The 16,615-nt window shown below is 45.3% G+C and overlaps 1 protein-coding gene across 1 annotated transcript in view; it reads left to right on the top strand.

Annotated features, from left to right (window-relative positions):
- The window catches only part of LOC123376858 (arf-GAP with dual PH domain-containing protein 1-like), a 62,261-nt gene extending 46,056 nt beyond the window's left edge, over positions 1-16,205 (top strand). Inside the window, exons 5-9 of the mRNA XM_045029100.1 lie at positions 4,007-4,090; positions 8,125-8,187; positions 11,939-12,010; positions 14,710-14,938; positions 15,861-16,205. Of these exons, the coding sequence (XP_044885035.1) occupies positions 4,007-4,090; positions 8,125-8,187; positions 11,939-12,010; positions 14,710-14,938; positions 15,861-15,889 (477 nt within the window). The 3' untranslated portion in view covers positions 15,890-16,205. The remainder of the gene's footprint in view (positions 1-4,006; positions 4,091-8,124; positions 8,188-11,938; positions 12,011-14,709; positions 14,939-15,860) is intronic.
- Positions 16,206-16,615: the final 410 nt, after the last annotated feature.

The following is a 16,615-nucleotide window of genomic DNA, read 5'->3' as shown; positions in this document are numbered from 1 at the left end:
GCCACGGTGCAATGAAGTTTGAGAACTGCTGTTATAAAGGAATGACCTGATTTGGGACTTTTCCCTCTACCGTCACAGGGCCTCGTTCATCCCCAGTGTAACGACCCATGTTAGCGACGTCCCATCAGAACTGAATGTAGCCCAGCTCTATGGGGAGGTTTCACTGTGTCGGAGCTCAGTGGTACATCAGCACGCAATGGGTGGGAGGTAAACTTACTGAGAGTGCTCTGGGATTGCTCTCCAAGTAGTTCTAATGCCAGAGTGCTCCTCTCATGAGCTTGGGTGGTCCAGAACGTGGAGTAATCACATGCCCATCTCAATGTTTATTCAACCAGTTAAATAGTTATGAAAAGAGCCCCGCTGTTTCCCACAGAGTTTTCACTGAAACAAAGTGTTGCCATCTCAAATAGTGCTAAATGTTAAAAGCCAGTATTAAATTTTAAATGGAAAATGTATTAAAGCTAGAGGCGATATTGTTTAGCTCTAAAAGGGAAGGGTGGTCTTCTGGCCAAAGGGCAGGATGGGACTCAGAAGGTCGGGGTTTTGTTTCTGGCTTCCTGGGTGACCTCATTCAAGTCACATCATCTACCTGGGCCTCAGTTTCCCCATCTGCAAACTGAGGCTAATAGTCACTTCACCTCTCTGTAGCATAGTTTCCTCTCCCAGCCTTTGTCTGTCTTATCTGTTCAGATGCTAAACTCTTTACTGCAGGGACTGTCTCTTACTGTGTTTAGGTAGCACACCTAGCACAGTGGGGTCCTGATCTTGGTTGAGGTCTCTAGGTGCTAATGTAATACAAATAATAGAGGGACTCAGGTGCTGTAACCAGGAGATGAGTGTGGCATAAATACCTAGGGCCTCATCTACATGGGCAAGTTGCCCTGGTTTAGCTTAAGGTGAGAGTTTAAACCAGTTTACTTAAACCAGTGCAAACCACTGTGTGGGTGGGTGAGATTCTGTGGCCTGCGTTGTGCAGGAGGTCAGACTAGACGATCATAATGGTCCCTTCTGACCTTAAAGTCTATGAGTCTATGATTCTTATTCCGGTATAAGGGTGGCATTTTTGGAATGGTTTGGTTTTTTGTGTTGTTTAGTTAAAGTCTACTAGGAACGGGTTTAAGTTAAACTGAAATAGGCTTGAATAAAGACTGGGAGTGGATGGGTCATTACACAAAGTAAAAACTGTTTCCCCATGCTATTTTTTCCCCTACTGTTACTCACACCTTCTTGTCAACTGTTGGAAATGGGCCATCCTGATTATCACTACAAAAGTTTTTTTTCTCCTGCTGATAATAGCTCACCTAATAGCTCACTTTAATTGATTAGCCTCATTATAGTTGGTATGGCAACACCCATTTTTTCATGTTCTCTGTGTATATATATCTTCTTACTGTATTTTCCACTGCATGCATCTGATGAAGTGGGTTTTAACCCACAAAAGCTTATGCTCAAATACATTTGTTAGTCTCTAAGGTGCCACAAGGACTCCTCGTTCTTTTTGCTGAAATAAGAGCATGCACACAGGAGTTTGCACTGATGTAACTATATTGGTTTCAAAACAGATTTAAATTAAACTGGTTCAGCTCTCTCATGCAGACATGGCCCTGGTAGATGCCTACTTGTCTCACACGTGTGAGGCTTAATTTATTAATGTTTGTAAAGTGGGTTTGGCGCCTCAGATGGAAGGTGCTGTGGAAGGACAAAGTCTTGTTTGAAATATGCACACTGCTTGGGTCGGAAAGACTGAGGAGTGGGAATTGGTCACTTTTAACAATCAATCTCCTGAGTCTATTGTACCATTAAAACCTATTCGAGTGATTGAGTTGAGTGACACTGGCACTAGCCCAGACCATTGACACACAGCACCGTTTACATATGGCTACTGGAGTGTTCAGGGTTTAGCTACTGAACTGGTTTCCTGAGCTCCTCTCTGCAGCTGAAGCTCACTCTACAGGAAGTCTCCTGTAAGGCACCCTGCTTGGAAGGTGAAAAAAGTCCAACAGCACAAGATCTGGAAATCTCTCCAAAAACAAATCCACAAATCAGCCCGGGGAAAAAAGGGAAATTAATAAAATCTAAATAATTAAAGACATAACCCAAAGAGAGAATTTATTCCAAAAAGGAAAAAGTGCTAGAGACTCCAGGAAGTCCATTAAGGACTTTACTATTACTAAAGATTTTACATGGAAGGGGGTCAGAAATTACGGTGATGAGTGGCAGTATAAAACCCTAAAATAGGCCCAAATTCAGCAAAGAATTTAAAATATGTGCTTAAGCCCCATTGGCTTCAATGAGACTCAAGCACGTGGTTAAGTCCTTTGCTGAATTGGAACCTACCTATAGTCTCTCAGTCACTTTTGAAATGTTGACTCCCACTTTCTCTCAGCCAATGATGCCAGCCTACGTTGCCCACTTGTTTTCAAGCAAGCATTCTCCCTTACTGCCAGTCACGCTTGGGATGAACTCACCGTAAATAGCCACAGAGCTCCCTCATTATTTCCCTTCAAATCCCTCGTTAAAACTCTCCTTTGCTGTGATGCCTACAATAAATTTTACCACAGGCTGCTGGTGTGCTGAGACCATTGCCTGTCAGGCTGACTAACACGGTCTCTGTGTCCACCTGTTGTCTTGCACTTAGATTGTAAGCTCTCTGTCTTTTTGTTGTGTTTGTACAGTGCCTAGCACAATCAGGTCCTGGTCCAGACCTGGGACTCTTTGGTGCTATGGCAATGCAAATTATAAACAATAATAAATGTACCTTCTGAATCACCAACCTCACTTCCTGCAGCACCTGGGCTTTCCTCTGGAAACCACCCATCCTAGTCAATCTCAGGCCCAGCGTGACTTATTTTACATGGATAGAGATCAGACCTCTGAGGTGTTGAGCTGCAGGCTAGGAGCTATGGATTATGACTCATGTGGTAAAGTTTTTCTCAACCCTAATAGAACCCTAATTGTTTGTTTGTTTTGAGGAATGAAACTTCCCAGTTCTGCAGTCACTGTTTTATGTTGTGGCATCTAGAGACTGCTACATGTTACCAAAGCACTAATAAAATGCACTCTGTCAGATGAAATATTGTGTAGGAATCCTTTATGGTAAGCTTTGATGCAGGGACTTCAGACATATGTACAGTGCAATGGTAGCTGTACACTGTGAGACGGTGTGTTCTGTATTGTCCAATCTTCATCATAATATCCCATGTAGGAGAGAAGAGACAGGGCTCTGTTGTAGTGAACATAGAGGGGTTTTCTGTTAGTTCTCTGACTCTGTAGCCTCCAGTCTGACTAGAAGAACATGTGTTTGCTTGTGGTTGCCACACAGAATCTCCCCATGGCCTGTCCTGAGCTAAGCAGTTGTAGAAGAAATTGCCGACTACACCTCATGTGTTAATGAAAACGATTACTGCATAGTGTAGGCGTGGCCATTGCCACCTGCATGCATATTTCGTCCTGTACTCAAAGGGTTAATTGTTGTTCCATTATTTCCAATAGAATATGAACGCTGTGCTGCAGAACGTCACCTGGTCTTTCAAGCTGATCACTGCTGGCTAATGAAGGGGGGGGGTGGAATTCAAAAGGAGCAAAACTAACTTCTTTTTAAATAGAATACAGTGTTCAAAGAACACCACTGAGACGAACGTGAGAAATACTGGGTGGCACAGTTCAGCCATGGAAACCGAATTACATTCTAGATTTTGATTTAATTTTGTTTGTACCTTTAGGCTGCAATTCAGCAGAGCACTTGAGTACGTGCTTAACTTGGGGCATGTGCTTAAGTCCATCCCTCTTCGGCAAAGCCCTTAGGCACCCTTTGAACTCAGGGGGGCCTAGGCATATTTTTAAAATCTCTGCTTTTGCCTGGCCCTCCCTCTTCAGAACCACAGCTCAGCTGAACCCCGTTACCCGAGACAAAATGATGGGAAAGACAAGTCAGAGCAACATCCCCGCAATGATCACTGTGTAGATTGTATGTTTGCTGACTCCAGCCTCTCTTTTTCATTATCAGGAAACAGTGGATTGGTTCAATGCCATCCGTGCAGCACGGTTCCATTATTTACAAGTGGCGTTCCCTGGAGCTAGCGATGTCGATGTGAGTTTTTCCTAGTTGTTTTTAGCATCTCCTTAACAAGCTGGAAAGCCTGGTGAACCGTCCATTCTTCAGAGTCTGCTTTACAATTATTATGTTCAAATGATTTTACTGGGAACTAGCATCCAGGTGCAACACCTGCTACTGCATCTAACCACAGAAACTGCGGTGGGGGTGTACATTTTAATTCCTGCATTCTCTGTATTGTGCCAGATCCTGTTTCTGTGGTTGTAAAGGGCTGCTTGCTACAAAGCTACGCATTTAAAACAGAGTTTAAAATAAAACAGCGAGAGGGAGAGTGTCTTACCAAAACCTGGCCTTCTGGCTGAGATCAAGTGCAGCGTTGCTTTACAATTTGATGCAGTTTCTGTTGCAAGAGTCTGCCCTGCATTTGCTGGAGGCTGGAATTGATGATCTAGCTACAATTTGCAAGGATAGTCACAAAATATAGTATAATATTAGGATGAATTACCTTTATAATATAATGAGTGTATTACATTGTAGTTACACTGCAATTACAGTTTAATTACATGATGGTTTTGCTTTTAGATATGAGTAATTACCACTAATTCATATTATCACCAAGTTAACAACATGATTGAGTTATCCACTATTACCTCCTTGATCTTATATCTAATAAATGTATTTTAGAATCCACTTGCATTAACTAACTAATGATTGTACGAACTAGTGGTAATATTGGTACTGAAAAGCATCACCAAAGCATAATTACTCTGTACTCGCAGTGCAAATGCCACATAATTATAGTCACTGTAGTGTAACCTTTGTCTAATAAGACTTTTCCATCTCTAAGTACTTGATTCTGTTTAAATTTGTTTACACTGCCATATAAAATTCTCATGAAAATTCAGAAGCCCTAAACACAAGATCTTTTTGCCTGGCCGTTCGCATGATGATTAATGTTAGAAATCTGGTTGCTCTCCCAATACAATTGACAACAGAAGAAAAACTAATGAGATTTTATGTGCCCATCAAAATAAATGATTACCTGGTGGGGCTAGGTTGTGAGTAGAATTTTGCAAGCCTGGATGTATGACCTTGGAAGGTAAAATTCCTGTATTTTTATGCTGGTGGAAAACTCTGTCAGACCTTATTGTTATTTACACTAAGGCATCTTACAGTGGGTATTACTGGAATTTATACCTACTTTCAGGCTCCTTTCCATTGCTAACGTGGTGTAATGCGGCCTAAATGTAAATGAGAATCAGGCTAAGTGCTTCAGGAGACAGGTATGGTAGATATTTTGACATAAGACACAAGAACCACAAACTATATCTTGTAAGAAACCTGCAGCCTTTGATAATGTTTTAAGCTGGCCCGTCCCTGCTACTTGAGGAAAGTCTGTGTCCAACAGAAAGGACGCTTTGCACAAAATACTGCACCCTGGATGCAGCTTAGCATGATGCTTGGCAGCAAAGGGTTAAGAATCTTGAAGTGATAAAGGTTCTTTCCAGTCAAGACAAAACTACTTTCTGAAAGCAGCTGGCTGCCAGTCTAAAGACTGGAGATTAAGATATTCAGGATCTCTGCAACCTGGCTGTGGGATTCTCCAGGGTGCTTTTTATGTGATCACATAACTGGTTTATCAGAGCCTTTTGTTAGAGGGAATTACATGTCACAGGAATATAATTTTTAAAGCTTTGCCATAAATAACTTGTCTAAATGCGAGGCTGGGAGTGGGGGAAGGTGAGAAGTGTTTAATCAGCCCTGTCAGCTCCATTTGCTGGTGAGTCTCACTTTTCTTTTTAAAGAGCCTCACGCATCCATCTGCAGAGATCTCATAGCTAGCAGCTCATCTGCACCAACCGTTTTTAAAAATAACCTAGGCCCTGGTAATTATTGTTGAGTAGATCTCAGCAAAAGGGGAGTTCGCAGACATGTGTAATAGCCTTTAAAGGCAGATGGCATATTAGAGCTTGTGGTTCTTCTATATGAGCTTTTGGGTCATACTGATCTGAGAACAGGTGAGGAAAGCAGAGAACAACTGGGTGTCCGGGGTTCATACCTGATGTGGAAATGATCTGAGACCTGCTCTTAGGGGCTGATCCTGCAGTTCTTATTCCGGCGAGTAGCCTGTTGGTGTCCCTGGGGCTACCTTCCTGTTTAAGGGTTTACAAAACCAGGCCCTGAGTTTTACTCAGCCCTTAGTCCAGCAAAACACCCTTTGCAATGAGAACTTCCCAAGTCTGTATTAGCAGGAGCATTGCCAGCAGACTGAGGGAAGTGATCATTCCCCTCTATTCGGCATTGGTGGGGCCACACCTGGAATATTGTGTCCAGTTTTGGTCCCCCCACTACAGAAGGGATGTGGACAAATTGGAGAGAGTCCAGCGGAGGGCAATGAAAATTATTAGGGGGCTGGGGCACATGACACTTGAGGAGAGGCTGAGGGAGCTGGGGTTATTGAGTCTGGAGAAGAGAATCATGAGAGGGGATTTGATATCAGCCTTCAACTACCTGAAGGGGGGTTCCAAAGAGGATGGAGCTCGGCTGTTCTCAGTGGTGGCAGATGACAGAACAAGAAGCAATGGTCTCAAGTTGCATTGGGGGAGGTTTAGGTTGGATATTAGGGAAAAAAATTTCACTAGGAGGGTAGTGAAGTGCTGGAATGGGTTATCTAGGGAGGTGGTGGAATCTCCATCCTAGAGGTTTTTAAGGCCTGGCTTGACAAAGCCCTGGCTGGGATGATTTAGTTAGTGTTGGTCCTGCTTGAGCAGGGGGTTGAACTAGATGACCTCCTGAGGTCTCTTCCAACCCTAATCTTCTAAGTCATGTTGATCCCAACCCCATAGGAATTACTGTGAGTTTAGGCACCGAGTTCAGTGGAAGCAGGACTGAGCTGGAGGACTTCATGAGCAATATCCGTAGGACAGTTAAACCATAAATGGGGCTGCCTAGAATGATTTGTCTCTTTACTTTAACCAGGCTGACTGTTTAAGGACATAGTGTAACTATCGAAGAGTGAGCCAGGGAACCCTGGCATGGCCCCAAAGCTGAGGGGCAGTGGGCATGGAAAACTGGGACATGGGAAACTGGGACCATCTCAGGGCTTCCCTGGGGTCTGCTCCCTCCTCAAACCCAGGAGCAGGGATCATCTTTTCATTATGTGTGTACAGCACCCAGCACAGTGGACCCTGACTGGGGCCTCTAGGTGCCACTGCAATACACGTAATGAATAATTAAATATTATCACTACATCTTTGGATATAACCCCAGTTCTCACAATATCTGGGGACAACAGGCTCCTGAACTGCAGACTGATTTAGCTTTCTTTGAGGTCAATGGGAGTTGTGCTGTTGACTTTAATGGGGGCCAGGATTAGGCCTTAGAGAGCTCTCAGCTAAGAATTTAACAACTGGGAGCTTCACGTTAGCTCCTAAATTCATAGTTTGGCATTTAAATAAGTGGCCTGATTTTCAAAAGCGCTGAGCACCCAGTCGTCCTCATGAAAATCAGTGGGGCTAGTGAGTTCTCAGTACATGTGAAAACGAGGCCACTTATTTAGGTGCCAGACGATGGACAAACCTAACTTAAGGCCTCCAGGTCTCAATATTCTGACCCACCCCCCTCACCGGGTTTCAGAGCTCAAGCAGGAACCTCTACACTGTTGTTTTTAGCCCCGAAATGCGAGCCTGAATCAGCTGACCTGCGCTCTGAGACTCGCAGTGGCCGGGTGTTTTGAGTTTTTTTGCAGCGTAGTCATACCTGTATTACAAAGGTAACACGAGGGCAAAGAAACTGAAAAATTCTTAGGGGATGATGAGAGAACAATAGAAATAAATAAATCCACTTCAGTATGCCTTGAGAGCAGTGTCATAAGCTGTCCCCAGCCTGTATGTGGGCTGGAGGTAACTCTTTCTCTTGGCATTTTTTTTCCATACGCTCCCATTGAAATGATAACTGGGGGCTCTGGCATGACATCACATAAGCCTGTGTCTGCAACACATCACGTCTCCATCGGTCTAACGTGCACTAACATTGTACTTTTTTTTGCTTTCTTATTTTGACAACTCCAGCTGGTGCCAAAGCTTTCTAGGAACTACTTGAAGGAAGGTTACATGGAAAAGACTGGGCCAAAGGTGGGACATCGTGTATTTTGTATTCATACCAAAAATTAGTTTGTTCTGTACTGCGTTGTGATCCACATAACAGTGGGGCAGAGATGCTTTGGGAGGGTTAAGGTGTGAAATCCAGCCATGTACCAACACTTCAATGCCTTTGAATGTCTCTCTTTGTTCTGCACCCCACCCTGGATTTTATATCCCAGGTTCTTGTGCTCTCCCCGCTACCCACCCTTGTTTCCACTATTCATTGTGCTTTCCTGTGCGCTTATAGTTTTGTAAGTGGGCTAGAGATAGCCTAAAGGTAAAATTCACATTCCCCCGTGCAATGCACGAGTAAAAGAACTCGGGGTGGGACTGAGCGATTCAACCGGTCTCTCCCTGCGTCAGCCCCATATCAGAGGTAGCACGTGCAACCGTTCCATAGCACTGTGCCCCCACTACACGGTGTTCTGGACCAACAGATCCACTGGCTCCACCCCCTCACCGCGCTCCCAGCAAATCCCATGCACAGAGCCGCCGTTGCTCGCTACTCTGTAGTGCCTTCCCCCCCTCTTGGAATGGAGGGCATGTGGCTGGCGTGCCTGCAGAATGGGAGGTTCCCCGGCACAGCTGGCAGCCAGGAGAAGGGGTGTCTGAAGGCATTCAAGGCCTCTGTGAAAGCACAAGGAGTTGCTGCGTACGTGGGAAATGCCCACATCACTGGATTCACTGCCAGTCTCCATCGTGGGAGCGGGTTTGGCTTTTCAGGCATCTTTGTCAGCAAGTGAAAAAGAGAGAAGAAAATCTCCTAGTGTGCCAAGAATTGAGTAATGACTCTTCTCTTTGGGCTTTATAGCCCTCCGGGGAAAAGGAAAGGCAAAGAAATGCTTCCGCTGTTGAAGCTGGACTTTCACCTTTCCTGCCAAGTAAATGCCTGTTTTCACACCCTCTAGTATCTGGACTAACCGCTTGTGACTCAGAACCCCCTCTTCTTGGTAGCTATTATATGAGATCACCTCCCCCCTCCCCCAAACTCATTAACACAGGAGTGCACAGCTGCAGTGGGGACACAATCAGGTGAAGGAGGAGCATTTTGAACAGTATAATCATCTCTTCATACATGGGTGAAATTCATCCCCATGCAGAGAGCTAGCGCATGGCATAAACACTGCTTAAGCCCACTAGGCATAGACCTCGTGCTGGCCTTCTTCATAGTGGTAAATGTCATCTATGCAAGAAAAAACCTTTAGGCCTGATCTGCACCTGGTTTTTGTACTGGTATCACTATGTCGCTTAGGGGTGGGATTACCATTATATTGGTACAACCCCTAGTGTGGACACAGTTATAGCAGTATAAAGGTGCCTTATACCTATAAAGTTTATTTCCCTTCCCGTACTGGAATAAGCTACATCAGTATAAGCACTCTGATACCAGTATCACTGCATAGACGCCAGGTACCAGTACCGCTTTAACTGATATAAAGTGGTGCAACTATTGTGTGTAAACAAAGCCTTAAAAACCACTGTGTGAAAAGGAGGATGCCACAATTTATGGCAGGCCCTGGATAGCAGTAATGTACGTACCATTGATTTACGTGACCTACATCTATTCTTTTTATGACTAATTCCCCTAACAGCTGCTGCATGTTATGGGGCCTGTTTTACTAAACAGCGACAGAGGATCTCCTTATATAGCCCGGTTAAGTGTTGGGAACTTCCCAGTTTTCTGCAGCATTTAGTGGGTGGAGGTTGAGTTCATCTTTTTTAGATGCAGGAGCATTTCTTTAACATTGTGGAACTCTGTTTCTTATTATCTTTTAAAATTCTTTTTCTTCATTTTAAAGGGGGGCAGGGGAGCAAGAGATTGTAGATGACAGAACAGAAACATTTCAGAAACCAAGGCCATGTAAATTGGTTAGGGTCATTTTTGTTTCCTTCTGATGTCCATTCTGTGATCAGCCCTTATAGGACTGGGACATCTGTAATTAGCTCAACTGAGAGCTGCATGGGCAGGGCCAGAGAGCTTCATAAAACGCTTAATTTGCGTGACATGGAGCAGATTGCAGCCATCCACTTATATAATACAGAGCTGAGGTCTCCGGAGACTACAGATCCCAGCATGCAATTCTACAACTTGATGCATGTGGATGGCTGGGTTGAGAACATTCCATGCTGGGATCTGCAAGGTACAGCTCTCCGTTAAAGATAAGGATGGCCACGATCTGCTTTCTAGAACTCTGAGGGCCACATTTGATCTCCAGGCTATGCTTTGGACCTCTTGTTTCAGGGACAGGCATTTGCCATCAACATTCCACCCCCTCCCCCAAGTCCCTGCCCTCGCTCTGCCTCATCCTGCTCCATCCCCTCCCTGAGGCTCCGCCCATCCCCTCCCTGAGGCTCTGCCTACGTACCATTCACTGCTCTCTGCCTCCCGCAAGCCCCTCCCTGAGCCGCCAAACAGCTGTTTGGTGGCACCCCTGATTAGCTGTGGCTGGTAGGTGCTGAGCTCCCACTATTTTTTTTCCAGCACTCACAGAGTCGGCGCCTATGCCCTCTCTTCATGTCTAATAGAGGTAAATGGGGCATTCCAAGAAAAAGCACAATCCTCTCCTAAACAAACCAACCCTGCTGGAGATTTAGAGCTGCAAGGGCCACGACGTGCCTGGACCAATGTAGAAATCTGCTAATCCGATAAAAACACCAACCAATCATGAGATTTCCCAGACCTTCTAGAATTCAGTGGGATCAGCTGGTGAATTGACTAATGGTGACAAATCCACTGAAATTAATGAGGTCAGTAGCCTGGCCCTTTACTGCCTGTGCTACAATCTAGGGATCTCAAACTCCTGGGTTGGCCAGGTGCTGGAGGAATGGGGGAAGCATCTTCTGCCATTCTCCAGCACTCTTCTGGCTATTAGAGGAATGACATCGACATACTGGCTGGAAGGAACAGCTCTCGGACCGTGAGGAGCTGGAAGGAGGGAGATTAAAAAGCTTAAAGGCAACCTGCACTGAGAACAAACTGGCTTATGTCTTTTTTTTTTTAAATAAATATGGCCTTGAGTTGGTTTCCATTCCTCCTCCTGCCACACACTCTGCCCCAGAAGCAGAACACTTGAGGGTTCTGCTTGCTTTTCGTATGAGAAATTCAGGTCTTTTCTACAACTTCTCTTGAGGTTGGAACTTTAGTAAGCTGTGTTGCTATGAGACCCTGAATCTATTTACATTGGAAAATCAGGGGCTGTGGGGTAGGAGTTTGCAGCTGATCAAACTGCAGATTGTAGCCACACAAAAGCTGTGCTAAGATGGTGTCTCTTTCTCCTTGAAACATACGTCCCAAGGCATTTGTTCATCATAAGGTGCATAGAGGTCATTTTCCCCCCCTAAATTGGCGAATGCTGTACCTAAAAGACCCACAGTGTGGGAAATGTTGATAAGGAGGAACTGTGAGACAGCAGTGCCAGGCTGAGTGGTGAAGGAGGGGATATAAATGTATCTTAAAACAATTGTCAGATTAGCCTGTCAATTCTCTCTCTCTAAGACTCCCATTGAAATGAATGTCCCTGTTGTACTGGGAAGTATTATCACCCACTGACAGATAATAGCCACTCAGCCCTTACGTTAGTGCGGAACCGGCCCTTTCTGAACTGACTGAGTACGTCTCTCCCACCAGAACTACCTTGAACGACACCAGTGCCCCGTAAATTCCCTCAACTTCTCTCCTTAGAAGCGAGCCGGGTTTCCCTTTGCCTTTGCTCAATCATTTTTTCTCCCCCCAACTCTTTAGCAAACGGAAGGTTTCAAGAAGCGATGGTTCACCATGGACGACCGAAGGCTGATGTATTTCAAAGATCCTCTGGTAAGGCAAGGGCGTTGGATCTCTGCGTGCGTCTGCATGGAATAGCCTGTAATGGAGTTTGGTCTAATTGGAGAGTAAAGTGAAAATACTTGGGGCGGGTTGTTTGACTTTGGTCCAAAGCCCAGTGCACGATAGCCTGGCTTGCAGTTAGTCACTGAAACATCCATGAACCCCTATTTAAATGGCTGTAAACGAGTCCCTTAGAATCATAGAATATCAGGGTTGGAAGGGACCTCAGGAGGTCATCTAGTCCAACCCCTTGCTCAAAGCAGGACCAATCCCCAGACAGATTTTTGCCCCAAATACCTAAATGGCCCCCTCAAGGATTGAGCTTACAACCCTGGGTTTAGCAGGCCAATGCTCAAACCACTGAGCTATCCCTCCTGACCTTTATTTTATTCACCAGATTTTTCTTTCCCTCAGCTCTTTTGCGGGGCTTTTCTGTGCTTTGTTGTCATCGGGGCTGGGATTGGTAAAAGATTTCAGGGGAGTCACTTACCCAGTTCCACTGGGTCCCTATCTCCATGAGGCTTCTTTGAAAATCCCAAATGAAAATTGTTGCTAGTAATTTTGCTGTGGTAGTCACAGTATTAGTTAATATTACCACCGAGAGGAAGGATGGGCCCTGGCTAGGGCACTAAGCTAGGACTTGGGAGACCTGCTGTGCCACAGGCTTATTGTTTGACCTTGGGCAATTCACTTAGCCTCCCTGTTCCTTGGGGTATGTCTACACTGGAGCTGGCTCTGGTACAGATACCCGCGCTAGCTCTGATCGAGTTAGTGCACTAAACGTAGCAGTGGAGCCGCAGCAGTGCAAGCCGCAGGACTACGTACATGCATAGGGCTTTAGATGGGATTGTACTTGGGGCTAGCCTGAGACCACATGGCATCCCCCCCCCCTTTGATAACTTTTGAATCTTAATTTTTTATTGCATTTGTAGCCCGTTTCATGACTTTGATGCACGATTTATCCCTGTCCTATAAGACAATAAATTTGCACGCTAGAATCTGTAAATCTGCCAGCCCTGCGCCCCACAAACCCAGCACCCCAGGCAGTCGCCTGGGTCACCTGCCCCTAACTCCAGCTGTGGGGCTAGCCTGCCCCACCACTCACACAGCTGTGGCTACGCTGCTCTTTTTGGCTGGGGTCTGTACCACAGCTGGAAATTACACCTCCAGATCCAGTGTAGACATACCTTTAGTTTCCCATCTGTAAAATGGGGACGATAGTGCTGCCCTACCTCATAGAGGTGTTGTGAGGATAAATGCTTTAAAGATCGTGAGGTGCTGAGATACTCTGGGAATGGTAAGATAGTTAGACAGATGTTTATACCAAACACCAAGCTGTAAAGATTTTCATGTTGACCATGGGACCTTTCAAAGCACTGTAAAAACACTCATCTGCACCTCCTCCTTCCGGCGTAGGCATGATGATTATTATCCCCTCAAAGGGCCTGATTCTGATCTCATTCCACTGGAGTCACTTCTCATTTATTCCAGTGTGTGATCAGATTCGGGCCAACCATGATTTAAGTCATGTGATGAGTGCCTCATATCAAATCAGTGGCAGAGCCGGGATTAGAATTCAAGGCTCCTAATCTCATGTGCTAAGCAACTGGCCACCCACCTTTTTCTCTTTTGTCTTGACTGACAGGTCTGGTAAGAGAATAATTGCCACACAGTCAGACCTTTATAACAGGACATGCAATGTTTCCACTTCACTGGAATTAATGACGGGACCAGAGAGAGCGAGAGAGATTTCTATCTTGCAGGCTAGAAAAACATCAAGCTGAAAAGTTTAAAATGCAGCAAGGAACGTGCAGGTTAAATGGTTGGAAAACTTCAAAAATAGAAGAGTTTGGAATTGGGGCAAGCTCCGAGAGGCTGCAGAATGCCTGGGCCCAATCCTCAGATGGTGGAAAGCGAAAGAACCCCCCTGAAGGCACGGAGGCAGTGAAATCAGAAGTCAGTGGAATTGTGATGATTTACATCAGCTGAGGATTTGACCCACTCAGGGCCGCCCAGAGGATTTAAGGGGCCTGGGGCAAAGCGGGGGAGCTGCGGCGCTTGTACTCACCCGGCGGCGGTCCGGGTCTTTGGCGGCATTTCGGCGGTGGGGGGCCCTTCAGTCGCTCCGTGTCTTCAGCAGCACTGAAGGGCCGGGCCCCCCATCACCGAAATGCAGCCGAAGACCTGGACCGCCGCTGGGCCAGGGCTCACAGGTCCCAGGGCAAATTGCCCCACTTGCCCCCCCTCTGGGCGGCCCTGGACCCACTGTCTCTTGGAGTTGATCCGCATTAATGAGGAACTTGGGGAGTGAGAGCTTAGAAGAATAGAGGCAGTAGCAGGTCTCATTCTCTCTCTCTCTCTCTGAGAATGAGGTCAAAGTACAAAATGTGTCTGGATTTAGAACACCTGACGTTTGGGGGGGGTGTGGAATCCAGGGGCTTGGTTTGGCTCATTATTAAGTAGGAACTACAGTATTTGCAAAACTGAAATCTGGTGGATTTCAAACACCTCTAATCTTTGCGGGTGTCTGACCTTGGGAATTTGCTTCGTAGGCCTCTCTCACTGTTTTCTGTTGATGTGAGTGCTGGAGGCTGTGCAGGGAGAACATTAATGTTAGTTTGCTGCGTGATCCATATCACCTTGACAAGGAACTTTGAAAGGGCTCTGAATCATTTATTTATATCTTGTAGGATGCCTTTGCTAGAGGGGAAGTATTTATTGGGAGCAAGGAAAACAGTTACAAGGTCCTGGAAGGACTCCCACCATCCACCCAGGGAAATCACTGGCAGTATGGGATAACCATTGTGACCCCAGACAGAAAATTTCTCTTTGCTTGTGAGACAGAAAGTGATCAGCAAGAATGGATTACAGCTTTTCAGAAAGTCATAAGCAGGCCAATGCTGCCTCAGGAATATGCAGGTAAGTTACCCTGCCAGACTGAGACTCCTTGAGAATTAAGGCCTCCATTTATCCACCATACATTAGAGAATGGGGAGATTGAAGGAGAGACAGAGCCTTCCACCTCTAAATCTAATCCAGTCTGCATGGGAAGTCCTTACCATTTGCTGCCTGTTCAGTAGCTAATGCAAAATGTCTCAATATCCTAGTAGATAGGCATCCACATCAACGGGACAATAGCAGTCCCTTAGTCCCATCCTTTGTTTCCTTGTCTTTTTGGATTGTAAGCTCTTCAGGGCAGGGGCTTTCTCTCCCAATGTACAGTGGGGCACAGTGGGGCCTTGATCACAGTTGGGGTCTTTATCTGCTACCGTAGTAATAATAATCCCCATCACCACCACCTGAAAGTGGTACCACTATCAACAGTATCGGCAGGCTGAGGAAACCTATCCTGGCAGTGGTCCTGCCAGTCCAGAGTGGAGGCCCATTGGTAGGGGCAGCTCTATTATGCTCTACCCATTCTCTGTGCCAGCCTCCGGCACCTTTATGAACACGGCATTCAGTTGAAGTTAAAAAAATAATTTATAAGTAACCTTTCATGGGAATCCACTTAAGTGTGTGTAAACCTGATTTTTAACAATCGAGTTAAGTGCTGACAGATCAGTGTAGACAAGGATATGTTGTGTTCCGTATCTTGTGAACGATTATCAGTAAATGCTTCTGGGATCAAGGTTTAGCCACAACCAGCTGACGCAATGGTGAACACAACTCTTTGCAGTCGTGTTCTAACACAACAACATTCTGTAGTGAAGACGAGCCCCTACGGCCACTCGTTCAAAGCTAAGCCCGGCTGGTGGATTGGATCCCAAAGGGTTGCGTGATAACCCGTGTTCTAACATCCATTGTATTGTCATTTTTGGTTTGTTTGTTTGTTTCATTTCAGTGGAAGCCCATTTCAAGCATAAACCTTAGCTGGGACTGTCGGAGCAGACCCAAGGAACGAGATGATGTTTACAACACAAGATGGTTTTATTTGAAATGTTTAAAAAATAATAAAAGAAAATTAGAAAAAAGTCCTTCACTTAATCCTGTTGGAAGCCAAGAAGTCAGCGGCAAAGGTCACATAGAAGCTGCTGAGCCATAGCAAAACCAAACCTTGCACTTCTCTAGGTAGGCGCTGTGGGACTCTTGTTTATAGCACTACCTAATGCTCGTCCATAGGCTACACTTCCATGTGCCACCATTTTGTGTATCTCACTACATTAGGTAAAGAATTACCACAAATACCTGAGCATGTTGTCAACATAATAAATTCTGAATGGTGTGCACCAGGATGCTCCTGGGTCTGTGCTAACTTGTAATAATAACACAACCCAGTCCAGAGTGGTCCACAATGCTTTGTGAAACAAATTTGGTTGTATTCCGTAAGTAGCATTTTCACAGGGTATTGATGATTGTCTTGAAAACATTAATGGCACATCCCAAAGATATGGTGTGCTTGACAGTCTGCAAACATGGGCAATGGCTAAAAATAACTGATGCAAAACATCCTGTGGAATATGGAAATGAGCAATTTAGCTCTTGATGAGAAGGGAAGAAAAAGCGCTTCATATTGTATCTCATATATATAGACCTCTTCAAAAAACAGTTATACTAATGACAACTGGGTTTTGGCTACCTGCCTTTTATCTTCTGTAA

This window comes from Mauremys mutica, chromosome 9 (assembly GCF_020497125.1).
Source record: "Mauremys mutica isolate MM-2020 ecotype Southern chromosome 9, ASM2049712v1, whole genome shotgun sequence".
Taxonomy (NCBI): Eukaryota; Metazoa; Chordata; order Testudines; family Geoemydidae; genus Mauremys; species Mauremys mutica.
Note: the sequence above shows the minus strand (reverse complement) of the source record. Positions and strands in the feature narration are given on the sequence as shown.